Below are 27,930 nucleotides of genomic sequence, written 5' to 3'. Positions count from 1 at the left end.
ATTGATGTGCAATATTTTTAATATCACAGTATAAATCTTTGTACTTGAAAGAATACAAGAAGAGTGCTATAAAAATAAGAAATGGCTATTTTTAAATTACAATAGAAAAATGCTTATTCACATGATGAAAAACATAAATCAATATATAATACAAAAAAAAAAATGCCTTTAAAAAATATGCCATTGTAGGACACATTTATAAAAATATAAACATGTCTATATATACACATTCAATTGTTTCAAAAGCCAGAATGACTGTTAGATTTTTAAAGCCTCAAGCTTTTAATCATATTAAAGATAATGTTCTCCTCTGCCCATTCACCATTGATTTTTGAAATGAAAGGCCATCAAAAACATCTTTATCTTTCCAGAATACAACATAAGAACCTACAAAAAACATCAGTTTGTTAACAAGATTTAGTCAATCGAATGTTACTTTTACTTTCAATGACTGCTAAGCAATGAGTTAGTTGAATTCAAAATAGTCATTAGAAAAATTAAGAACGAAGTTTAGCTTAGATTCATATATTTCTCATGCATTCCTGTTTTAAATCAAGAAATAAACATTCTTTTCAATCAAATTTTTCAGGATTTAAATTTTAAGGTAACAATAAAAAAATATTTTAAATATATGCAGATTTCATTTTTATAACAAGGTACAAATTTCCATGAAAAACATAAAAATGTAGAAAAAAAAATTCATAGAAATTTTCTCATTGTAAGTCAGGTTGATGTATCCAAAGTCTTGTTGTTATATTCAAAACAAGCCACTATATTTGTTTCCGTATATGGGCGCGGCTGAGAACCGGAAAGTTGAAATTCCCTGTTTTTTACATTTAACACATCATTAAATAACTTTCCGGTTTAAGTTTTTTTTTTTTTTTTTTTTTTTAGAAAATTAACTTTATTTATCAATATACACTTGAAGCGTGATACATTCATTCCGATGCCTTTTTTGCTGAAAGATTTGCCTTTGTCGAAATTGAGGCCTAATTTGCGAGTAATGATTTCTTCATTTGAGCCAAATCTCTTTACATGGAGCATCTTTTTGATGTCTACAAAAAGCCAATGAACGCTGGGGGACCAGAACTGGAGAAGCTTTTCTATCTCGCCTGAACAACGCTTTGAATCATTGCTGATTTTGATACGGGGTGAGCAACGTACGTATTTTCATTTACAATTGCTCCTTCTGATATCTTTAACGTGTCAGCTATCTCGTGTTGTTTCACTTTGCATTCTTTCAAAACTATTTTGAAGACTTTTCTGCTTTTCAAAATAACTGCCAACTTTTGGCGTTCAGCATCATCGGTGTTTGTAATTCAGTGCGTTTAAATTCAGCATGCGAGTCGATAAGATTTCCCTGGTGCAGATTCTCCATAACGCTTATCAAGCCACGGTTTGGTTTCAATAGTATTTTTCTCAATCAAAAACAATGTTTAATCAATAACATACTTCTTTTTTTTAATTGTTTTAAAAATTACAAAACTGAGATCACTGAAACCACTGTAACTTATAAACTAACAGTAAAAATGTAATGAAATGTTGATAAGGTACCGTCTGAAAGTTGGTGGTATCCACAAATCACATGGGTCGGTCAAAAGTTCTGCTATCTTTGTGTCAGACTGGAGTGATGTGTTAAATAAAAGGCTATTAATCCAGAGAGAAAATTTCAGTCGTAAAATCGTAGATGTTAAAAAAAGACATTGAACATTACTACAGTTTAATTTGAAAGTCAAGAATAAATTTTTGAGAAGTACTGGATTTGGAAACATTAAAAATTTTTTTTTTCCAACTGCTATAAAATTTTTGCAATTCTACTTAAAACTTACTTCTACACTGAAAAGAATGTCCGATGATAATTCTGATTTGAGACAGATATCCTATCTTAAGAGATTTAACTTTGTTGGAAAAAAATCAGGATTATTGTTATAAGTACTTCTCTATCTTTCTGAATTCAAGGGGGGGAGGGGGGAGCTTCTATTTTGAAAGTGCGCTCCTATGATTTCAGATGTCATGATAACATTTGATTTTTGAAATGATAAAGAGGTTCAATGCAACAACTTCAACATTTTTTGATGATTTATTTATTTATTCCCAATCTATTTAAACTTTCTTAATGTTCTATGCTTCAAAGTTTAACTTTCCAATTTAAATTTTTCATCTCAGATTAATAGCCCTTCATTAAAATGCAAAAAAAAAAAAAAAAAAACTTATATTTTTCATGCCTTTTTAAGGCATAATATCTGGGAACAAATATAGTGGGTTTTGAGCGAAGGCAAACTCAACAACTTTAACTAATAAAATTGCGGTAAAATATTATTTCCATGTCAACATACAATTTGATTACACATACAGATGACATGATTGTTTTAAACTTTATGTAAACATTTTCTTACCACATTTCAAATTTATAAAATATTACAAATTCTGTAAAAATACCACATCAAATTTTGATATTCAAGGGATAAAATATAGTAACAATATTATTTCATCTTAGTATTCTCATGAAATTACAAATCAAACGCTCCTTCAAATAGTTATAATCTACATTACAGAAACTGACAAAACTCATAAATATTGCAATCTTTAGAAATTATTCAGAAGTTTAAAAAACAAATCTGAGTACAGAATAAAATATTACAAAATAAAATCTAAGGGAAAATATCTGGAGCAATATTATTCAAATGAATGGTCCAGGTATAGTAACAAATGAAAGAGACAAAATAACAGAAAATCATGATTCTTTCATATACAGTACACTCCCGATTATCCGCGGAATTGGGTGGTGCGGCTGCCGCGGATAACAAAAATCGCAAATAATCCGAAAAAAGCTAAAAACGGGTATAGCAAAAGAGAAAATAGTCATTCCAACTTTGAAAAATCGTTTTATGTACAATAAAACGTAAAATAAACAGCAGGAAATGTTTAACTAACGCTTAATATTTTAGTATATCACTCAAAACTAACCTAAAATACATTTTGTTAATGAAAACAGAAAAGTGCCTTGTATTTACGAGAGGCGTCAAGGATACACAAAAAATTAATACATATGTACTGTTTTATTACTCTAATGTATTATGTAATTACAAAAGCATAACTGTAAAACTGCACCTTTTTGAAAAAATCAGTAAAAAAAAAAAACTTTAATCGGGAGTCTACTGTATTAACTTTGCATTCTACTGTCCATGACCTTTTTTTGAAATCATTCTTGAAATAAAGAGATGATAAATATTTAATGTTAATATTCACTTCTTGTATATCTGTGATATGCTAAAAATTAATCGACAAAGATGTAATTTTTTTAAAACTGTAACTAGTGATTAATTGGGGGGGAAATTTTATGTTGCTAAAATTTGACTGCATTTGCCAATGATATGCTTTTAATATGCAAAAATTTCATATAAATTAAATTTAGGCCATAAAATGACACCAATTTTTAGATATTATATAAATGGAAAACAAGACAAAAACTACTCATTCTATTATTGCTAATATTTTCAACTAATTTATTAAAAGAGAAATTTTTAAAAAAAATTCTAGAAGAACCCAATGGTGTTGCCCATGTGATGATGAATGGAATCTTTGTTAGATAAATTAAAACCAGAATAACAGAGTATAAAAACAAAGTAAAAAAAGTAATAATAAATTTACATTTTCCTTTTTTTTTTTTTTTTTTTTTTTTTGATATTGGTGTTGCTTAGTGAAATACAGACAATAAAAATCGAAATTTGATTGATTGATCTATTACTGAAAATGCAGACACTAAAATAAAAGAGAGAGAGAGAATGAAACTCGAAAGTTTGTTGCAAATTAACCTATTAGAATTTAAATTACATAAATGTAACTAAAGGGTTATATTCCCTGCTCAATCTGTTCACTAACTCTCAAGAATCAAGTGATTTTTTTAGATCACTACATGATCCTAGCTGGCTTGTCATACAGCTATCTGTTCCTGCTTGTTATAAGAAATGACAAAATATATTAATTGCTAAAATGTTATGTTGTTAGAATATGCATAAGCTGCTATCGTTAATTTTCTATCAATTACTAAAAACTAAATCCTCATTTTTTAAAAATTTCTGGTAGCACAGAGATATATACAAGCTGTTCAGTAAAGTGCTTTTAAGATCCTTAAATTCAAATTGGTGTCTCATACAGACAGAGAAGTAACATGCACATATAGCAAAATGATAGGCTGGATTTACTGAAACAGATTACAGCAACTCAAGCGTCTAAATAGGAAATTACAAAAAATAAAGAAGCCTGACCAAAAAATCCAATCAGAAAAATGCAAATAAACAATAATAATAATAAAAATATCTGAAAAATGCATCTGGGGAAGGGGAATATCAGAGAATATATTTTCCAATTTCAGTACAAATTTTATGGAACATTTATTATTTTAATCGCAAATATTTCTGTCAGTTTTATAGACAATTCCATGAAACGTATTCCTGTATTTTTTATTATAATATAGTGTACATTTTTGTAAATTAACTTTTTTGGCCGATCTCTCTCTATATTTTTTTTAGTTCAATCTTTGGTAACTTCCTTATTTCACCACTAATGGTACTGTAATATGTCTCAATACATGCAGCATATTCATTTTATTATAAGTATACATTACTTCCCTGGCTATACAAAATATTGTTTTGAATTTAAAGGGTTTAAAAGAACTTTACTAATCACACTATATGTAAATGAAAGGAAGAAATTTTAATGCCAAAATATATCATTCTAAGATGCTTAAAAATCAAAATTATTAACATCAATTAGAAATTAGTTGCTTAAAACTTCTTGATAAACACTACTGATTATTTTTGTACATGGAATGACAAAGCCATCAAATCAAAAGCATTAATTCTTGAGAAGCCTGCACATACTTAACTGTCCATGACTAAAAATAGGATTGTTCAGCATCAAATACTGTCTATCTTCTGTGTTATTCAAAAGTCTATGTTCTTTATTTACTATCACACTACAGGCCAAGTGAAATGAAAACTTCTTTCATTTAAATTTAAATGGCATATTGCTATCAGAAGGAATGGGAGATATTCCTGGTTTAAACACATTTAGACATTTAAAGATCCAATGCATTTTACCTCTATAATGTTACAATTAGGGGAGTTTCACTGCACATATTTTTTGTTTTTACTAAATCTAGTAACAAAATTATAAAGTAATCTGGCTTTAAATTCAATTTCTAATCAAAACTACACAGCTAAAATTCATTTTATTGTAACATCTAACATAGAAAGAAAAGAAAAATCCTCACACTTTCTGCCATTTTAAACAAGAAAACAATCCAATTTTGCATGCTGTTGCTAAATGGCAATGAACAAATTCTACACATAATTTGTCACTTTCTGATATCAGCAAAGTGATGCTTTGGATAAACAAATCTTTAAATTTAATTCATCATTTTTCATCATCTCACACATCAATCAAGGATATTTCGATCATTTGTGTTTTAAATTAGAGAGAAATTTCGAATAATCATTTACAATTTTTTTAAAGAGAAGTTATTAGGTGAAATACAAGTACTTTAGAATACATTTTAAAAATCTTTCATGAATAGTGATTAAAATTCAAAAATTTCTCTAAATTCAATAAATTATGTTAGAGGTGTAAAAAAAAGTTTCTTTAGAATGATAAATGTTTTTGATGATTATATTCAACAAATCATCAAAAGCAACAGAAAATATAGAACAAATATTTTTTACATTAACTTTTAAAATTAGGATTTCAAATTACATTAAATTCACATTATGAGTACTTGTGTACCAAATTTCTTAGCTGTAAGTGAGAGACTTTTTTCTTGAGAACTACAGATGTACACAAAAACACTTCCTATTATAAGCATAGATAATGTTAAAGAATATAAATATTATAAGACATAGTCAATTCTTTAAAATTAGATACTATAATTCTGAATAAAATTTAGATAATATAGAATATATCTCAGTAATCAATCTTCCCTTTACATCCAAAATGAAATGGATATGAAAACAATTGAACTAAAGTTGACTTTAAGTGTATTAAATCAATACCATGAAAATTATTATTAGAATCAAAACTTGTAACCCTACAAGAACAAACGTAAATAACCAAAAGCTTTGAAAAAATGGTACAAGAGTTGTGAAATTCTTGTACTAAAAATATTAAACATATATAAGCTTTTTTAAAATTCTAATTTTTAAGAATTTTAATTTTGTGATATAAATATAAAAACAAATCATTTTAACTACCTGTCCCAGAAGCCAAGCAATCACCAGAAATGTTAAAAACATTCAGCTATAAAGAGAGAAAAGAAAACAAAACAAAAGCAATAAGTAAAATTTCAAATGTTCATCATTTCAATGTATACATAATATTCAGAAGAATATCAAAGTTTGAACATAATCTCTATTTCAAGCACATTTAGAAATTTACAATAACTGAATACACAACATAAATTAAATTGTAAATTTCATCCAAACTATTCTGAAACAATAATGTTTTTCAAATAAAAAATTCTACTCTAATGCAATTTGCTATACATCCTTAAAGAGGTAAGAAATTTATCTTTTTTAAAACTCCTTTCCCTCATTATTTATTCATGAAACATGTTAATTTTAGCAAATAATCATGCTGTACCTCAGCAATTTTCAGCCCAATTTATTAGGTATTTTCTGATTTAAATGTTTTGTTCGAAAACAAAATAAACTTTTATCTACCTGTAGTAACATTCAAATTTAAAATTCCATTAATTTAATCAAAAGTACTGTTTTTATTATTTAAGAATTACATGCAAATTACAAGCACAGGTGGTTATCAAAATAATGGAAACATTTGTGTATAAAAGTGACATTTATGATAAACATTGAGATATAAACCTAGCTATCATTTTTTTAAAATCTAAAATTTACATACCATGATAGTACGAAGAAGCTTTATTTTAGCTTATACTTAGAAGCTTTTTTTTAAGCTTATGTTTTGAATTTTTTTCAAATGTATAAAATTTGGGACCTCACAGACTTTCAAAAGAAGCTAGAAACTAAAAGAAGCTTACTTAGAAGCTTTTTTTTTAGCTTATATCTTGGATTTTTTTCAAATGTATAAAATTTGAGACCTCACAGACTTTCAAAAGAAGCTAAATTATAGAAGTCCGATTAGCTTGAGCAACCAGGATCGAAACTTCCCACATTTAGGCATTCCTAGAGGTATTGTGTCTAAAGTCATATTAGGGTACACATAGCATAACATGACAAGTTCAGCAAAGCAAAATAGCGCACGGAAAGAGAAGCTGTGTAAAAGAGACCGAAAAGCACGGAAGTGGATTGTGATGTTTCAAAAAGAAAGTAATGGCAACCAAATTGATCGCAGAACTCAAACAGCATTTGGATTCGTCAGTGCCAGTAATTGGAAGCACTTTCGTAAACTGAATATTGTCACAGATGTTAATGCCAAAGGTCATCTACATTGCTACTATTATCACAAAACCTGATCGACTAATAAGTAGCACCTAGTTATGAAGTCATGGAATCATCATTCCTACTTTTCTGCAAAATAGAACAAGAACATGTTTGGAGGACACATGCATGCATTAAGATATATATGATCGTGACTGTCTCCTTCCAAACATCATACATGGACGTGGATGACATAGGTAGCTGTGCGTACTTTTGTGCTAGTCCAATCCTAACTCTGAAAGGAAGGATCACAGGAATTGCATAGAGAAGTTTTAGCTGACCAAGTTCATCCTATCATGCAGACTTTGTTTCCTGCAAGAGACAGAATTTTCCAGGTCGATAATGCTCTTATTCAAGCAAAGGACTTGTCCAATCGTGGTCTGATGAGAACAAGAACAAAGTGAAACATTTACCTTAATATAATGGAACTGTTATGGTCTACATTAGGTTGTGCAATCTGGAAACAATTTCCTATACTGGCATCTCTAATGGAACTTTCACAATATCTCCAAGAATGGTACAATATTCCTTTAAACATTATTCAGCACTTGTATGATTCGATTCCCAAGCGAATCCTATCTGTATTACATGCCAAAAGTGGGCCCATGCCTTATTAACAAAGACTCATATTCATTTGAGGTGTTTCCATTATTTTGATAACCACTTATATATAGAACATAGCTACAGACTAAAGTAACAAATAAAATATAATTTAAGCAAAAAAGAAGAGTTAAAAACAGTACCGATAAAATTCCTCCATTGGGGGAGCTCCACTTGTGCAACAGCTTTCCAGTTGAACCGTCAAAAAAGTCAATGTAACGAACAGTATTTTCATTCACTCCACAATCTGGATATCGACCAACAACAATGATATCTTCTAAAGGATGCCAAGTTGCCTGAATAAAATCCCATAGATTAATAAAACCCACAAAAATGTTTTTTCCTACATAAACGTCTTTTAAACATGATGTTAATCATGTTAATTTCATAACAGATAGAACAAGTTTTTCTGCAAATTGCTGCTATAAAGTATTTATGAAATAATAAATAATAATAGTTTTAAATAATAATAATAAAATACCTATAAAATTTAAATAATAATAATAATAAATTAAATTTTCTATTACAACGTCTACATTCTAATCTAACTGCAATAAAGGATTCCAAGACAGTAAAAATATAAATTATCATGCGAGAAAAGCACCTCAGTAATACTACAATTACAATATACTCCTGAGTATTTGGCCTAATGTGGCTGAAGGGCAGGTCAGATTTCTATAAGCTCATTTCTTTGTTCACAAGTACTAGAAGACAAAGTTTTTATAGCAACTTCACTGTTATAATACATATTATCTCACTTCTTAGTGAGTATTCATGGTTTTTCTTACTTTTATTTCATTTCCACTAGTTGGTGCAACAAACCACTTTTCAGTTTCTGCTCAATTTTTCTTCCAATTCTCATTGTACTTCTCCCAGCTCCTAACTTTAAAGCTATATTTTTTTGCTGTTACGCTAGAATATAATCACTGTATAGTGCATAATTTCTCCTCCATCCTAAACTTCATAAAATAGTGAATTGGCTGAGCACCAAGAGGTAAAATGAGTATAATTAACAGAACAATAAAATTGATAAATTTTTGCAAAAACTATTATAAGTATGGTTGAATCTTTACTGATATGAAATTGTGCTTGTTTCTGAGCATTGGTACTCTACAAATGGAGGTATCAACTTCACATATATACTTTCGAGCACAAAAATATGCAGACCAGAGCAATTAAAAAAAAAAAAAACTTTAATAATAATTTTAATTATAATCAAGCGAAACTTCGGTATTTTTTTCCGCAATAATTTCTAAAAATATTACAGTACAAAAATATTTTTTACATTAACTTATAATTCTAAAAATTATTTTTTCAAAGATATCAATGTCACATAATTTTTTTTTCTCCATTTAATCAATATAAAAAATATTTTAAGCATATTTTACAAGAACATAAAAATACAAGTGAATTCTGAACGAATATTTAATTTATCATGAAGAATAATAAAAAGAGCACAAGAGTAGCTGCTATACTACAAAGTACACGAGTTATTCCTTTTCTTGGCTTATTGCCCTATAACACTGCTCAGTTAATCATCAGGGTTAACAGATGATATTACAAGCAATTATAAAGAAAAAATGGTTTTATTAAAGTGGTATAAGTTAACATCTGAAGTTGCCCCAAATGCATATTAAGGATGTATATTTATGCATATTAAGGATGTATATTTATGCATATTAAGGATGTATATTTATGCATATTAAGGATGTAAGAAGCACATGCAAAAACTTTCAATATGAATTAAGAAGTTTTTTAATTAATAGATAAATGTTAAAGTAGATAATTTTGAAGAACGGAAGGATCATTTTACTCATGATTGGTATAAATGCATTTCACCTGATGATCTAGAACACTATGATGAATAGAATTCCTTTAAAGATAATCCTAACATTATATTCAATGAAATGTTAAATGATATATGAAATGAATGCAATGAAAGAGGTGAATCAAAATGTTCCAAATGTAACAATTTTGGACACATTTCAAAGGATTATCTGCTGCCAAAACCAGTTTTAACATATTGAAAATGTAATGAAGTAGAGCATAAAGCTAAAAATTGTGTTGCTAGAGCTAAAAATAATCATTCAAGTGATAAAGCTTATTTGTTAAGACAAGTTGATGAAAATTCAGGAGAGATAAACTCATATTGGATGCTGAATTACAAGTTTTAATTGAAATAGGAAGTTCCTGTTGTTTTCTAAACATTTCAGTAGTTCAGAAATTTACACCAAAACCCTAATCTGCTGTTAATGAGTTATATGGCTTTGAAAATCAAAATGTGCTTGATGTGATTTCTATAGAAATAATTAAATCTGATATTGAAATTGATAATGTAAAAAGGCCAATGTGTAAATACTATGGTAATGCATATCAATGGTAATCGATGGTAATGCATAGCTAGTGGATCATATCATCAAATGGACATGTCTTGATCTTCATTAAAATGCTTACAGTAGAATAGGAAAAGGATTTCATATTAGATCTTGAGTAGATAAACTATCAGGTAACTTACAAATTGATATAAAAAATTTATCTAACATAAAAGTTCTTGAAAACAATACATTAGAAAAAAAAATGCAGTTAATCATATCAGTTATGAAGCAGTCTTCATTGTCAATGGTTTAATTACAATAGAAAATTCTTCTGAAAACGTTGGCTGCTTATCAGAAGCTGAGCATGGAAAAACACATGCTCTTTTTGTGAATGTAGGAGGCTAAGATATTTAATTTTTATTGAAATTATTGCTAGAGCTGATGTTATTGAATTATGTTCAAATGATATCAAAAGAAAATCCACAAGTTCTCCGAGCAGTTCAAGTTATTTTAAGAGAAGAATTCCCATAATATTAAATGAAATTAAAATTGATTCAATATCATAAACAAATGAAAGCAAGAATTGATTCAACTAATGAATAAATATAGAGACTGTTTTCAGAAACTAGGATGCACAGACTTAACACAAATGGACATAAAAGAAATTAAAGGATGGAAGCAAATACATATGAAACTAAAAAAATGTATGCCTCTGAGAGAAGAGCTGCTATTAAAGAAATTGTGAAAGAGTGAGGGGGAATGGAATTTTGTCACACACATGATTATCTTACAGAAATCCTGTCAGATTGGTTAAAAAGAATACTGGTTCTTGATTATAAACGCTTTAATTAATCTGACTATAAAAAAAAATTCCATTACTTAAAATTGATGATTTATTAGAGTAATTATATGGATGCTCAAAATATGGATTATATCGATATGAATTTCATAACTCTAGATTTAGTACATGGATATCTACAAATACATTAAACGAAAATACAAAGCTAAAAACGGCTTTCATAATATCTGATAAAGCTGAACAATTTAAGAGGATGATTTTCAAATGCTTTAACAGAGTTTCAACATTTGATGTACTTTGCAATGGGCCCTTTATGCAATAAGGGTATTTGGATAATATATTTGTTCTAGAAAAAACTTTATAAAAGATGTTTGAAAAATTAGCAGAAATATTTCAAGAATTCACAAATTCACAATTCCAAGTAATATTCACAAATATTACTTGGAAATTGATAAATAATTCGAAATAATAACTCTGAAATAACTCTTATAGTAAATTTGGGAAAAAAATAAAATATTTAAAATTTTTCATTAGCAAATACAAGACCAAACAGAAATCAGAAAACTAGAAGCAATATCAAAGTTCTCGTAACCTAAAAATATTCATGACGTTCGAAGATTTATTGCTTTGAATAACTTCTTTGGAAGGTTTACTCCAAATTATGTCATTAAAAAAGATATTCAATTTACAAAAAAGAAAGAAATTTTCAAATGGGAAGAATTTTAAGAAGAAACTTTCGAAACGTTAAGTGTGAATTAATGAATCAACAGATTTTGGATCTCTACAATCCAAAATTAAAACCAAAGTACATACCGATGTGTATGTGGATGGCATATTGTAATGCAAATGGTGACAAATGGCATTTATTGTATAGACAGAAAAGAAATATCCATCAAGAAAGCTGCAGTTAATAATAATTGAACAAATACTAGAATGATTTATACAATTTTTGCTGGGCATTAGTTTTACAATAGTAATCAACTGCCAAATTTTAGCTTATAAGAATGAAAAAAATCATATGGCAATCAATGGGTAATTTATTATCAAATTGCCCATTGGAGTCTTCTTCTTCAAGATTTTAATTTAAAAATTTGTCATTGACCGAGTGCTAAAATGTAAATCATTGATACACTTGGTAGTGCTCTGGTTTTAAATTCTTTAGATACATTATGTATCTTTACAGAAAATAAATTAAGAGATGTTTTGTGTTGAACGATGATCCAATTCTTATGACATAGGGTGAGTGAAGAAACTAATTATTATCAAAAAAGATTCAGAATTATACCTTGATAGGAAATAGATAATTTTGCATCATTAATGAGGGTGCAAAAGAAAGAATTCTATGTCATACCCAAAAGTATGAGAAAAAGCACTGCAATAAAGTTCTTTGACTTTACAGGACACTTTGCTGTAGATGTATTCAAATTGAAGGTACTATATTGGTTTTTCATCTATGCAGAAATATTTAATCATTCTATATCAATGTACTTCAAAGTGGAAAGAGACAGGCTCTTTTCTAATTTATCCCACCAGCCGTATAAGTGAGTAACAAGTTATGAGAGAAAGAAATAATTACTTGACATTATTGATAATATGATCAGATTTGTATGCCTCTATTCTATGAGAGACAAAACATTTAACAATGATCTTAAATCAGTGATGCATTTTGTTGAAGATTTCAGAACACTGAATCATACTATATCAGATCAAGGTACCTGTTTCAATTCACATGAGTTCCAAAGATTCTGCAATGAGAATGGAATGATCAAGAGACTATATAGAGCAATATTATTTATTATTTTAGCATCAATTGAAAATACCAACCGAAAGGGTTGGAATAGTAAAATTATTTTTTTTAAAAAACTGAAACAATACAGAATAAAATTTGTAGATAAAAAAAAAAAACTTTCAAAATTTTTCATGGATATGTACTAAGATTTAAAGGTGAGATTTTGAGGTTAAACATTTATGAAGAAGATGGAGTTTGGACTGATCCAGAAGAATTACAACTCAAAGCAAGGAGCCAACACACATGAAAGATCAAAATAAAATGAAGTGCAGCATATTATCCTCTGATAAAGCATAAAGCATAGTAGTAAGAAGAAATCATTAGAAGACAAATGCATAGATGGAAATTCAACCAAAGTATCAAGAATCAATGTTTGTCACAGAAATATTTTGAAGCAATACATATAAAATATCACAATTAAAAGCTAAAAATGACTGTCTTTATGCCATTACAGCTCATATCAGACAATTAGAAACCTGAAAAAATTGGGATGAAGATGATAATTCCAATTCTGATAACAATCCAAAAGACAATGGCTCTAGAGAATTGTGAGTAAAGCATTACATTATAGAGATTCCATATAATTCATATTTATATTTCATTTTATTTATATTTAATTCTCTTCATAATGTATGTTGAATATTAGGTTAAAATGATGGTAGTTGAAAAGTCAGGATGGTTGAATGTGATCATATTTTATTTCTAAATGATAAAAGCAAAACTGTTCTATATTTATTGCTGCTGGAGCAAAAATGACTACAGCAAAATGGCAACAGCCAGATGTTTTGGAACCAGAAATAATAATGCTGTAGAATGCAAATTATGATATGCATATTAAATTACAAGTATGTTTTTAATATCTAATTAGTGTTTATTTTTATGCTTTTTAAAAAGAAATGCATTACAAATATTTAATTAAATAATCAAGCACATGAGAAATTAACACATGCTTCTCAGAAAATGCAATTATAGTGCAAAAAAGTATAATGATTATATTATTGATAAACATAATTAGAGTAACAATTTATTTAATAAATGATATTACTGAACAATACAGATTTTCTCTAACACAGGGGTGTTTGTGGGACCCCAAAAAATCCCCTGAAACTTTTACGGACTTACTACCGACATTTTGGAGTTTCGAGAAGGGGGGGGGGAATGAAAAATTACGATTATGAAGTATTGAATGACCTAATTATAAAACTTCAATGAATTACTTTTTTTGCAAAATTAATAACCATTAATTTTGCAAAATTAAGACCTTTGAACCCAGGTCACGTGATCGCACATCTGGTCGAACGAAGTCTCGCCCTTTTTTTTCTACCGCGCCTACTTGCCGAAAAGAATCCAGAAGAGAATGTCCGAGAACCGGGGGAATGAGTCATAACTCGCAATAAGGAAAGAACAAAAAAGAAGTTTTTTCCCCCTTTTCACGCATTATCACTGCCTTTGGAGAAAGAAAGGAAAAGTTTTCACCACACACACTGACCTTGCGTTTTCTGCTTTCAAAGCAAACAAAATTACCCAGATCAAAATAAATAATTCATTATTATTCCTACTTCCTTTTGAACGACGATCCCCGGAATTTCCGGGTATCAAAGTTCAAAATCCCCGGAATTCCGGGGTTTCCCCGGAGCACAAACACCCCTGCTAACATGAAAAGTCATTTCTTATTAATTTTGGAACAATGGCAGAAAAAAATCAACTTTTATTTAGATCAGAAAAATGAAATGTAAATTTATGGAAGTTACAGATTATAATAATTTGTAAATTACATAGTGACTTTTATAAAAAGAAATTTAAATATATATCTCATATTGAATAAATATGAAATGAATAAATACAGATTACATATCCATGAAATATCTGAAAAAGTAAGATTTAGAAATGTAATCTTCAAGATTTTAATTTTTCAGAATTTTTATAGCTGCTATTAAGTAAAAGTTTTGATGGAAGGCTTGATGCCAGTTTGGTTTTAGAATGCTGTTTCCTTCTTCAAAAAAGTCAAAAAAGAAAAATAATAAAAAGAAATGAGATAATTGTAAGTAGTAAGCAACATTTTATGAAAGAAATAATTGTGAAGACATTGTCATTTAGTACAACACATTTTATTTCTTAGAGCTGTGGAGGTAGACTATTTCTAATTACAACTTCTATTATATAAGCAGAGAAGTTATATTCCAGGTCAAAAATCTGCAATCTCACTGAAAAATGAATATCTCTTATTTATACATATCATGTAATTATATACTATTTTTATTTATTTATTATTGATTTTACAGCAGCTAAATTTTTGAAGGTTGATTTTGACATAAACTAGTTTCAGCAAATTAAAAACATATTTAATATTAAAAGATTAAGGAAAAATGAAAGATATTGTAAAAGAATTGAAAAGTTTCAAATTCATGAAAATTGTAATCATTGTAATCAAATGAACTCAAAATCAAATTAATTTTTATATTCATGATTTTTTTCGATCTCTGTCTTAATATTTGTATGAAAAATTAAGACAGAGATGGAAAGGAGGTGGTTTGGAGCCAGATACCACAAATTATTAAGGTACTAAATTCATACTTTTATAGGGGTCAGATGCTGGAAATGACGATGAGGATGGTTTATAATAAGTTCTTCATCCCACATTGGGCTTTTGTATACACGAATTTCGCTGTGTTGGTCAGTAGTAAGAAGAGAATGTCGATTAGATGGGCTAAAATATGCTAAATGAGAATAGAAACAAATATCGAAAATGTAATTCAGAAAAAAAAATTTATTAAACAGACTATTTAAGGCTTTCAAAAAATTTCTACTAACTATATAATTGCTATTGCAAAATAAAGTTATCAATATTAATTAAGATATTTCTTTTAAATAATACTGGTACAAAATAGAAAAATAACAATATAAAAATTAATATAAAATATATTTTATATTAATATATTAATATAAAAAAACAGAATTTCACTAAATTCTAAAAATGTCCAGAAATTAAGATAGATAGCTTAACCTTAGAAAAAAAAATTTTTCAAAAATTATCCAACAAATAAATTGAACTTTCAACTTAAGTTTTAAAAATATATTTGAAAAATTTTCAACCTTCAATTGCACTGAAAAATTACTCAAAAATCGCATTAAAAACAATATTTTTCTTATACAAATTTATAAAGTATTTTATTTAACCAATGTAAAAAGCTGGAGATTAAACCTTTTATCACAATTAATTAAAATGAATTGTTAAAATAATCATAAAATAAATCGTTTTAATAAAATTAAGAATTTTTCTTAAATAAAAAAATTAATAGAATTTATATCTACATAACATGATCAGAAAACCCAAAACATTATAAATATAAATCAATAAAATATAGAATAAAGATTAAAATACATTAATAAGCGGTTAAAAGTTACTACAAAACTAGTAATTTACCAGAATTTACTCCCTTTACATGCACAAACTCACGAATAGGCTTTGGTTTCAATTCAGAATCACTCATCATACGCAGATCCCATAATTTAACTGAATGATCAATTGATGAAGTTACAAAAATATTAGGATCTGCTGCTGAAAATTCCACATGTGTAATTTTCTTTTTATGCAAATGTTTTGATTTAGGCCAAACCTTTAAAAGAAAAAAAGAAAAGGTCACAAATAAATATTTTTGCACAATTTCATAAAATAATTATCAAGATTTTCTGAAAATAAGATCCAACTGAAAAAGAAATTCTAACAAAAAATATTTCAGAATACTTCCAATACAAGCCCTTATCCCAAAATAAGCCCTAATTAAGATCATCAAGTATAGGATGCCAGAGTTACTACAGAATAGCCAAATAAAGAAAATATAATGCAAAAGAACATTTGATAAATATGACATAACATTTATTAGAATCTTATGTAATAATACATTTAAAAGTTGCATCTTCAGATAAGGTGAGTACAAAAAGGAAAAGCTAATCCATAATGCATAAGAAAGAAACAGTGAAAAATTCTAAAGATAGGAATATTAAAACTTTCTGTAATGAGAAGAATCTGAATCTTCAAATGATCTGAAAATAACAGTAGAACCAATAAACAGGAGGATAAGGAAAATAGAAGCATAAATGCAGATCAAAATCAAGAATCATTATTCTCTGATTTGAAAGGTTTGTGAGTAACATGCAGATGAAAGAAGTGTTTTATTAGTGGCAAGATTAATGCTCAAACATTTGACTTGCATAATAATTAAATATATCAACAAAAAAATTTAAAGTATCATAACACTGAAAGGATAATTTCCAGTAAAATTTGATTCACTGTGATTCTTTCACATAAATAAATGTAAATTTGAAAATAAAATGAAAAATAATAATAAATATCTCCTTTAAACAGGCCCTAATATATGTTTTAGAGCAAAAAATAATGTAAGAATAGGTTTTATTTTCAGAGAAACATGATGACTATATTTTAAAAATAACCTTTCTTACTTTTTGACCATCAACAGAGATTAAGCATACATTCCCTGCAGTATTTCCGGATATCAGCAACTTCCTATTATAACAAACATCTAAAGAAGAAAACCAATTGCTGAAATAGAAAGAGAGGATACAGATAAATATAATTTTAATGAATATATATTAAAGAATAATAGTATCACAATGAAACCTTACTCGAAGCATCCAATAGAGGCCAGTATTTTCCCTCTCCTGCCACTAAAATCATCAAGCCTTATATCTCCAGTTATTGAAGTGGTGTATATTAGTGAAGGATCATCTTGGTGAAACTTTAATCCCACTATTGAGCCGCCAGGACCTATCTTAAAATTAATATATTTTTAAATATGGATATATGTATGTTAATGATGCATAAAATTTATAATTTCATAAAATAAGTTACTACATACAACAATGGTTGAAATAAATTTACACAACAAATGCATTTACTTTCTAATTTTTAATGAGCTATTATGTAGAAAACAAATAAATGAAGTACATTCTGATTTTTAAAAAAAATGTTGAATACTGTTCTTTATTTTAAAACTAAAAATTGCATAATAAAGTTCTGAATATTGTCACAATAAAAACATGTTCTTTATAAGTGTATGAAATATTTCCTGTTTGTTAGCAGTTGTCTCAATATTTAGATTTACTTGAACTCATTTTTTTCCAATAGTAACAACCAACATATTGAAGCCTGGAGCTCCACGAGTTATCATTACAGACCGTGGACAAGTTTTCCAGTCCAAGCTGGTGTCGATATTAATCGACTGTGCAATATCACTCATCGAATGACTACAGCCTATCATCCGCAAACAAATGGTCTCACAGAGCAATTCAACAAAACGCTAGCAGATATGCTTTCTATGTAAGTTGATGTCGAACAGAAGAGCTGAGAGCAGATATTGCCGTTCGTCACATTCGCCTACAACACTGCCAAGCACGACACGACAGGTTTTACGCCTTTCTACCTACTACATGGGTGAGAAGCTGAAACGCCGTTGAATACGATGTTTCCTCTCTGCCCCAACGAGTTCAGCCAAGAAGAAGATTACGTTAGTCATCTGATCAATAAGGCAGAAGAATCGAGGCAATTAGCTCGTGCCCGAACTCTCGAGGCTCAGCAGAAAGATCGCCGGCGTTATGACTCCAAACATCGGATGGTGGCATACGAACCAGGGGATTTAGTGTGGATTTTTATTCCAGTTCGTAAAAAAGGGCTTTCCGAGAAGCTCTTCAAGAGGTACTTCGGCCCTTATCAAGTTTTGAGGCAGTTGTCCGACGTCATTTATGAAGTAGCCGATTTCGATCCTAATTCTAGAAAGCGGAAACCGAAGGAAGTTGTCCACGTTTTACGCAAGAAGCCGTACCATGACCCAGAAGAACAAGACGACCAACATTCTAATGAAAGTATGGAGGTTCCGGAAAGAGATATTTCTCAAGAGACTACTCCCCGTGAAGACACGACAACTTATACTGGCCCTGTGACTCGATCAAGAACTAGAGCCACACAATGAAATGTCATAACATCGAGACGCTGTTCTTTAAGGAGGGAGCAATGCCGCATTGAAGAAAGACAGTCGAATCTCCATGGCCGAATGGTCATGGCACTGGTCTCATGATCAAGAGAACTGGGTTCGAATCCCGCTAGAGATAATGCGATTAATTGTATATGTAAATACTTAATTGTTTGATTTTATGTTTTCCTTTATTTCATGTTCCATAAGATACTGGACATTTCTTTAGTTTACCATATAAGGGTCCTGGACTTTTCTTACTGTCTCCAGAAGAGTATTCTGGAATTTTCTCTGCTTGTATAAAAGCAGAAGATTTATCAGTTACTGTATTCTCAGTTCTGAGTTCAGTTAATAAATTGGTTTAGTTCTACTCCTTGTGTGTGTCATTGAGTTCTATATCATAGTATCTACGTGACAATATATCTAAATTTTCATGATGAAAATATCTCAATTTTTTAAAGCAAAGTTACTGTATTAATGATTGAAATGAAAACTTTAATAAAGGAAAATATTAACAGTGCACATTATTAACTCGTAATAATGTGTTTGCTATGTTTGCATAGATTGAAACAGCCCCTAAATCTTTTTTCTCATATATCACCGATTATTTTGAACTAATTTGTCTAAAATTTTATATCTGGGGTTTCTTATTTTTCAAAATCAGTTAAAAAATAAAACATTATGAAGTGCAACTGGAAAATCAGATTACACAAATATAAATATGCAGATGGTCCCTTATGTAAATACAATCTACATATTTTTAAAGGGGAACTTCTTGCAAACCAATTGAAACTTTTCCTTTGAATTTAATTTTTATAAATTACGAGTATTAACAAGTGTCTAGATACTTTTTTGATGACTATACAGTAAGAAAATAGCTTTTCATGTTATATTACTAAAGATTTAAAATATTAACTGGCACAATCAATTCTCTTATTAATATAAGCAAAGGACACTTCACTGAAAAAAATATTAATTTTTTACTAAGCAAGTTTAATGTGAAATAGAACAGCTTTTTACCTACATAAAAGAAAAGTGCCTTTATTTTAAAATTTGATCAATCGCTGTTAGATCAATTAAAGAATTAGTATTAATGAACATAATCATTGATTAATAAATACTTAAATTGATTTGGTCTAACGTATTTTGAAATAATGAGGTATTTATTTTTTAAATAAGTTGAATTACATATTTAAATGTCAAATTATATTATTTTCTAAAAACTAAAAAAATATGCTGATTCTTTGAGAATATAAAATTTGACAAAATATCAGAAATTTTATTTCAGTGAACTATAATTATAGTTTCACTAATATGTAACAAGAATCAACATATCACATTCTACATATATAACCAATATATTATAATTTGAATATTATTTTTGCAGAAATATCAAACTTAATTTGTTTAATAATTATTATATTACTAAAGAAATATTTCCAATAAATCAGGAGGTTTTACTATATCTTGCATGAAAACATTAAATGGGGGGAGGTGCAGAATTGAAAGTATACTAAGAATATCAGATGAATAATAGATTTAAAAACAAATATTTTATTTTGTTCATTATATATTAATTGTTGTTACATATTAGAAATGTTCATTGTATATTAGTCAGTGCTAAATTTCTAAGACACCACTATAGAAGAAAAAAAAATAATGAAAATTGGAGGAAAAAAAACTTGAAATTTTTAATAGTTGTAGGTAAAAGATCTATATTTGCTATCAATTATTTTTCTATCACAGATAATGACGAAAGTTTGTCAATTTTCTGCAAGCTACAGAGTATTAAGTTTATATTAACATCGATTTGAACAAAATTATGCTATCATAGTATTGAAAACAAATACTTTGTAAAAGTATTTAGACTTATTAGCAGATGTTGTGTCCAAATAGTGATTTCAAAAAAATTATAATATTTAAAGCTTTAAACAAAATCAATCAACTATATGTTGTTTTCAAAACTTTAGAGGATGATCAAAATTGTACACATGGCTTTAACCCTTAATTGGGGACGTGAGGTCTGTGAGACCACTAGTGGTGGATTTTCGGTCACCCCTATTCTATTTTTAGCTCAATTGAATGGGTTGACCATGCAGCTTACTGTTTTGTGACCTTCAATACACATACACTTTTTCAACCGATTTCAGTGGATGCTTTTTAAAATAATTCAGTTATTTCTTTGAGTGCAGTCTCTAAGACCGTACCTCCCTATTAGTGTCCCAGTGATAAAGAAGGCTTAGCAGATGGCGCTAAAACTTGGGTCCCGAAATATTATCCAATTTACTGATCCTATTATGAAGCAGTACTTCAGACAATTTTAAATGAAGCAGAAAGTGATTTTAGTGATAAGGATATTTGTTTAGAAGTGTTTTTTTTATGAAAGTTCGCATTCAACTGATTCTGGTATGTATGTTCAAACATAATAAATTTTTCTAATGATAATGTATTTTGAAAAATTTATAAAATATATTAATATACCAAGAGATATATATACAAAATTTATAGGTTGATTTTTATACTAGTTCTTAACCTGCATGTTTAAAATGCCCTAGAAAACCGTGTTATGAAAGTCACACAAGCCGATAAAAGAAGGACCAATTTACCCATTGTCATTTTTTTTTTTTCATATAATTGTTGAATTTTGCATTATATTGTCTTCTATATACCTTCATATACTGTAAGAATAAATATGATTTAAAAGTAAAAAGTAATGTTTTTTCAAGAATATTATTTATTGTAACATGTAATTTGAGAAGAAAATGAATGTTCCAATGCATTTACTTTTTTCAATGATAATATATTTTGAAAAATTTCTAAAACATATTCATATATCAAAAAAAAGAACTGCAAAATATATTGGCAATTTTTCATACTAATACATTCATTAGAAAATTTAATATGAGTATAAATGAAATGCAGTTTTGTAGACCGCACCTCCCCAGTTAAGGGTTAATACATAGAGAGCTTATAATAAAAGGTAGGTTGCTGCTTGACTAATAATAAACTATTCCCAGTTTTAAAAAAAATTTCAATTTCAGAAAAGTAATTGTAAAAAAGAATAAATGTGAAGGGGGGGATCTCTAACCAATGATTAGCTTTATTATCTACACAACTAAAAATAATAATAATGCGAAGATACATCTAAAAGATATATATTTTTTCTATTAGATTCTTATAATTACTAACTTTTAATTTCTTCAAGTCCTCTAAATTATTAATTTTGCAAGTTCAAAATCTTTATTTGAAATCTTATATATAACTTTAAACACTAAGGAAGGAAGATGGCAAAACAAGCTACATTTTGTTCATTTCACCTACAAAATTTCTAATAAAAATAAATCTCAAAGGCAAAAAAATATTTTTAAATTGAAATTTTTTCGGAAATAATTATAATTTTTCATGGCTAGGAAAGTATATGTAATGGAAACATTTTAGGAAACTACTTCAAAAAATTGTAAATATTAATTTAAACAGAAATTATCATTAATAGAATTTAGTCAAGGCCTTTATATAAAAACAAATTAAATGTTAACTATATATGTGATAATTTTTGTTAGCATTAAGGAATTTTCAAAGATAAAAGCATTTCTACTTTAAATTATGAATCACATCAATCACTACTTTTTACATACCTAATTGAATGGCAACTTTTTTTTTAATTTTCCCATTTTATATAAATAAAAACTTTAAGCATGGTTCTAATTATATTTTTGTATGCTTAATATTTCTCTATTCTCCATGCCTTTTTGCAGAAGATTTCTACGATGATCTTGAGTCGAAATATATTCTGAAGAAATTAAATCATCATTAAACAACAATTTTGAATTTAAACAACTATACTTCTTTAAGAATCTCTACATTTCTAGTCAACTTCTATAACATATAACACATTGCAATATTTATAATACAATGAATTTTTTTTCTTTTTTAGTTTGTAATAATTATATACTGAACACTACTTACTCCAGGAATAAAACTTGAACCAGGCTTATTTAGATTATACAGTGAAAGTTCACCCCCTTTGGAAGCAGCCACTGCAATTTGAGAATACTTTGGATGCCATGCAATTGCTGTAACTCTTCTTTCAAAAGGATTTAGTGTTGTGGGCACTTTTTTCTTTGCTATGTCATTAATAATAAAAGTCGCTGCATACTAAAATAAATGATTTATAAGTGGAAACAAAACTATTTGGGAAAATAATTGCATATCTTAAAACCATAATTTGTAATACATTGTCTTACATAAGTACTATATATAAGCTTTAATCTTCTTTTTGTTGCTGTTGTATTGTTTTACATTACATTGTTAAATTTTTCATCAGACATTAGACTATACACATTAAGATAAGTCACAAGTTTCAATAAAACATCTATAATGTATGGAGAAATAGTAAACAAAATTTTAAAAAAGTATTTTGCAGATCCACAGGAAAACTTTTGGCAATTTTTGCTACTTGGGAGAACATTTTTTGGAACATGATTGAAAATTTTTTTTTTTTTAGTGTTATATAAATAATTCACTACAAACTTCAAGGGCCATTTCAAATGTGCATTTAAGCATTGACAAATACAATAAATGGAACAATAGTTTTATTTCCTGGGTCTGTAAAACATTCTTTTTTGAGTTTGTGTTATTTGTACATACTAATTCCTACCCTTTCCTGTAATTACAGAGAGATTGTTGATTGACAATCTTGAGTATTGAGAGTTCTCAAAACAATACTTTTTTTTTTAGTTGAAATCTCAAGCAAAATAAAGTCAAAGTATTTTTCTTTCCTATCTACTATTTATTAATAAAAGTTATTAATTTTTGTCAAGCATTTAACAAAAAAAAATCAAGTATTTTCTCAGAGTTTAATGCAATGTACAACAATTTAAAATTCAAGAATTGTGAGGACCTTGTTAGACAAAAATTCTAGAACAGGTATTCTTCTTGCCCAAAATATTTTAATGATTCCAAAACTAAATAAATAAATCATTAAAAACTATTTGTTCAAAAAGTATGGATTCAATATATTTACATAACATATTTTGCATTTTCTAGCTTTCTTATTATACATTTACATGAAATTCCTAAGAATGCAACCTAAATATATTATTACTAATTGCATTTTTACATAGTTACAAAATACACTATATGATGTAGTTCGCTTCTAAATTTCATTAAATATTATTTAAAATTTTTACCTTTCTAAATCAGAGTATTTTAATTAAATATTAAAATAAGAAAAAACTGAACCAGCTCTATGAAATATGGTGTAACCTTGAGAATCTGAACTAATTCTCAATAATTCTGCAAAATTGTGAAATCCTGTTGAGATTCTGCAAGGATTCAGCAAAATATTTTTTTAAATACTAAAAACAGTAGAATATAGTCTTGAGTACTGTGTAAAAGAGTACGGAAACAGCTAACAGCAATTCAGAAAATTCAGTAGAGCCATAGGCAAACAATTTGAGGATAGTGACTTTAAGCTGGAGTGATTGACAATTCATAAAAAACATGCATTGCTTACTGGGTTGGTTTTGCTTGTTGCATCAGTGTTTAACTCACTATACTCATGTTTTTCAGTAAAAGCCATCAATGCTGCATTGTGTCAAGGCATATGAATGAATTGTTTTTGTTTTTTTAGTACCATTGTATCAATATTCTACACAATATTGTTTCTATGATCAAGATGATTCCAAGAAAAATGAATAAGAAGACATTTTGATGGATTATGTGTCACATGCAGGTACTGCGAGTATTTGAAATAGCGCTACACTACATGAAACAGCATATTACTACAATAGCAATTGATATGTTTAGGTAGTGTTAGTACAACATTGCATCTCCAAGCAAGTTTAGCTTAAAAAGTCAAGAGGTAATCATATTTTGTTTCTATCAATTAATATGCAGTATGATTTCTTTAATACCAACTCAAATGTTATTATTTTTTTTAGGTTAGTAATGAATATTAAACTTGTTTCCTTCATTTTTTGTTAATTTTTTTTTAGAAAATTCGAAGGATAAAAAGAAGTTTAAATTATCTGAAATTTCAGATATCTGGGGCTTGGATTACTAAGGTTTCACTATTAATAAAATTTCATTGGAGAATAAAAAAATGAAAGTCTAATTTTAATGAGAAATAGATTTTAATTCACCTTTCTTTTATTAGAAATTATTTTGAGAAGATATTTTTTCAAAATATTTTTTGTGCTTTTATAATTTAAATGAGTTCAAAATATTTGTTTAAAATATAAATCTGTTGACAATGGGTAACACAGCAACTAAAAATAATGTTCAAATCGTATTGCATGCTGATGGTGAACAAACTAAATTCCTGACATTTGACAAAGCATTTGTGATAATGGTATTTGAAAACAACAGCTTATAATCAAAGAATGGTATAATTGATTATAAATTTCAATTGCATTAATAAAGGAACAAATTTTTGATTTATACTAAAATTCAATCTAAAGCAAAAATAGTAGCATTGAAAACACCTAAATAGAAATAAAACTATTATTAAATGCAAAATTAAGGATTTGTTAAATATATTGTTGCATAAATATAAGTTAACTAATCCAAATGCAAATATTTTTTCCTGAAATGCAAAAATTCTAACTATGATTTGTATAAAAAGGCAATGCTATAAAACTTTCATAATTAATTATAAATTAAAATCATCAGCTTTGAAAAAGTCTCAGTGGACATTCTGTAACTGAATGAATGTACTAATTATGTTACACAAAGACATGAAATATAGCAGATAAGCTTTGTCATAACAAATTAGAATTATTCTTATGAAGATTAACTTGGAAAAAAAAAAGAATCTTCAAGTAAAATTCATTAATTGAAAGTGAAGAGAAGTTATTATTAAACACACACACTCACACATATATTTGGAAAAATAAATATACTAAACAAATATCATGTAATGGTTAAATAAAACTACAAACATCATATTTAAAGAGAGAAATAATTTTAAAAAGAGTACAACATAGACATTTTTATTTTCCTATCTATATTGATAATACTCACTTTCCTCAGATTTAATGCAGAGCATTGCCCCATAGGTAAATATTTTATATAATTCAACGGAGAAAAATCAAATGATCGTGTAAACAATTCTCGCTTCTCGGGTCCATAGAGATTTACAAAATTACTTTTGGATGAAGAGCAATGCTTTTTCTTTATATTTTCGAAATTACCCTCACTCTTTCGTTTAACACGTAACTTTTGTTTTCCAGGTTCGGAGGCTGACGATCCTGAATTACTACTTTTATTTGAAGGTTTTTGTTTGGAGCTCTTTTTTCCAGCAGGCATGAGTTAGTATTTTTTTTAAAAAATATGATAATGCAAAACGTTTCAATTACTGAAAACTATATATGCCGAAAAATAAACAGCAATATATCGTACGATACACACTGAATCAAGTTTAGCGTTGTATATTACATAATAGCAATTTTTGCAAAAACTACAAAACGCATGGCAAATTGAAGAATAAACGCAGTAAAAACTTGACTACTGCGCAAACTCATTCTTAAAAGCTCTATTTCGCAACATGTGAGTAGTTGGTCTCAATTTTATTTATTATTAAATGATCGATTTACACCACATTAAAAATAAACGGGCTAAATCATTCAAACAGTCTATATACTCCAGTGCCCTTTTGCATGTGCAGTAAAAGAATAAAGCAATAATATTGTGCCATAATGTCTTTCGATCTTTTATATATGTTCAATTGGAAACTAGTTCTCGTTTTCGTATATAAAACACTGCTTAAAACAAAATAAATTAATGAATTTGAAGAATGGTTCTGAGACATCGTATGAGATTCGTTTTTTTGATTTGAAAGATATAACGGTCTTTTGTTTATAAAAAAGCGAAGTTGCGTTTAAAAATACTTTACGGTGGATTTTGTTTTTGCATCTTACTCTCAAGTTTAGACAAGTTTTTTATTTGTTTCTCCTCATATTTCTACTCTGCTAAATTCATTTTGTCCGAGGTAAAATTGTTCCTTTATATTTTGTGAATTTTTTCTTCATTGCAAGCTGAGTCGCACATTTGTATCAGTGCAAGACTTTAGTGATGAGTCCTTTCAATTGAATTCTGAAACTCTCGCCTTCAACACGATGCCTCAAATTACTGACATTTATTTTTTGAATGAAAAACCTGCCAAGGACCTTGTGCTAAATTTAGGTCAGAAACATTACGAGGAAATAAACGTTATTTTTTCTAATGCGAATGCTTCTTCTCAAATACCGCGCACAAACCCCATTCTGATGCAAACTTTCATAAAGCAAAATATCGACAGACACTCAAATATCATGAACATGAGATTTACCCGGAAAGGGAAGCTAATTTTTACTACAAAGGATCCGGGATGCGCAAAACAACTTCTTAGCTTAGAGCAGATTAACGATACTAAGGTTGCTTCAAACGTTATTTGGGAAGGAGTTACTTCTAGATTTCTGCTTATTGATATGCCCACATGTGTTCCACTCAAAGAAGTTGCAGATGAACTGCGACAGTTTAATGATATTGAAATCAGAGAGATGAGACGTTTTGTCAAACAAAATTCGACACAACAAACTTCTCCAATTCTCGTAACAATTCTGGGTACTTCTCTTCCAGATTCAGTTAAACTTTGGCTTACAATCCAGAAAATTCGACCTTTTATTGATCGGCCTAGACAGTGTTCAAAATGTTACAGTTTCCTACACCTATCTAGGATATGTTCGAAACACCGTTTGCCAATTATGTGGAACAGAACACGTTGGAAATTGTCAAAACCCAGTCAAATGCATTAATTGTCAAGGTTCTCATGCAGCAACATCTAAAGCATGCCCCTTGTACGTCAAAGAACAACAAATTTTGGATCTAAAATGTCGTAACCACCTCACTACGGGGGAAGCACGACGCATATTTAATGCATCTTCTAATGCAACTTATGCGACTGTTACTAGATCGAACACGGAACCCATTGACTTTGAAAAATCTTTAA

The 27,930-nt window shown here is 28.3% G+C and overlaps 1 protein-coding gene across 1 annotated transcript; it reads right to left on the bottom strand.

The window, feature by feature from the left end:
* Positions 1-7: 7 nt before the first annotated feature.
* Positions 8-26,440, bottom strand: LOC129988071 (DNA damage-binding protein 2-like). Its single transcript, XM_056096181.1, has 9 exons — positions 25,965-26,440; positions 22,908-23,096; positions 17,599-17,744; positions 17,416-17,515; positions 16,379-16,571; positions 15,529-15,671; positions 8,195-8,347; positions 6,249-6,294; positions 8-387 (listed from the first exon to the last, which is right to left on the bottom strand). The coding sequence occupies exons 1-9, from the start codon at positions 26,247-26,249 to the stop codon at positions 287-289; spliced, it is 1,356 nt and encodes a 451-aa protein (XP_055952156.1). The 5' UTR covers positions 26,250-26,440; the 3' UTR covers positions 8-286.
* Positions 26,441-27,930: the final 1,490 nt, after the last annotated feature.

Source organism: Argiope bruennichi, chromosome 10 (assembly GCF_947563725.1).
Source record: "Argiope bruennichi chromosome 10, qqArgBrue1.1, whole genome shotgun sequence".
Classification (NCBI taxonomy): domain Eukaryota; kingdom Metazoa; phylum Arthropoda; class Arachnida; order Araneae; family Araneidae; genus Argiope; species Argiope bruennichi.
The sequence above is the reverse complement of the archived record's forward strand: the minus strand, read 5'-3'. Positions and strand labels throughout refer to the sequence as shown.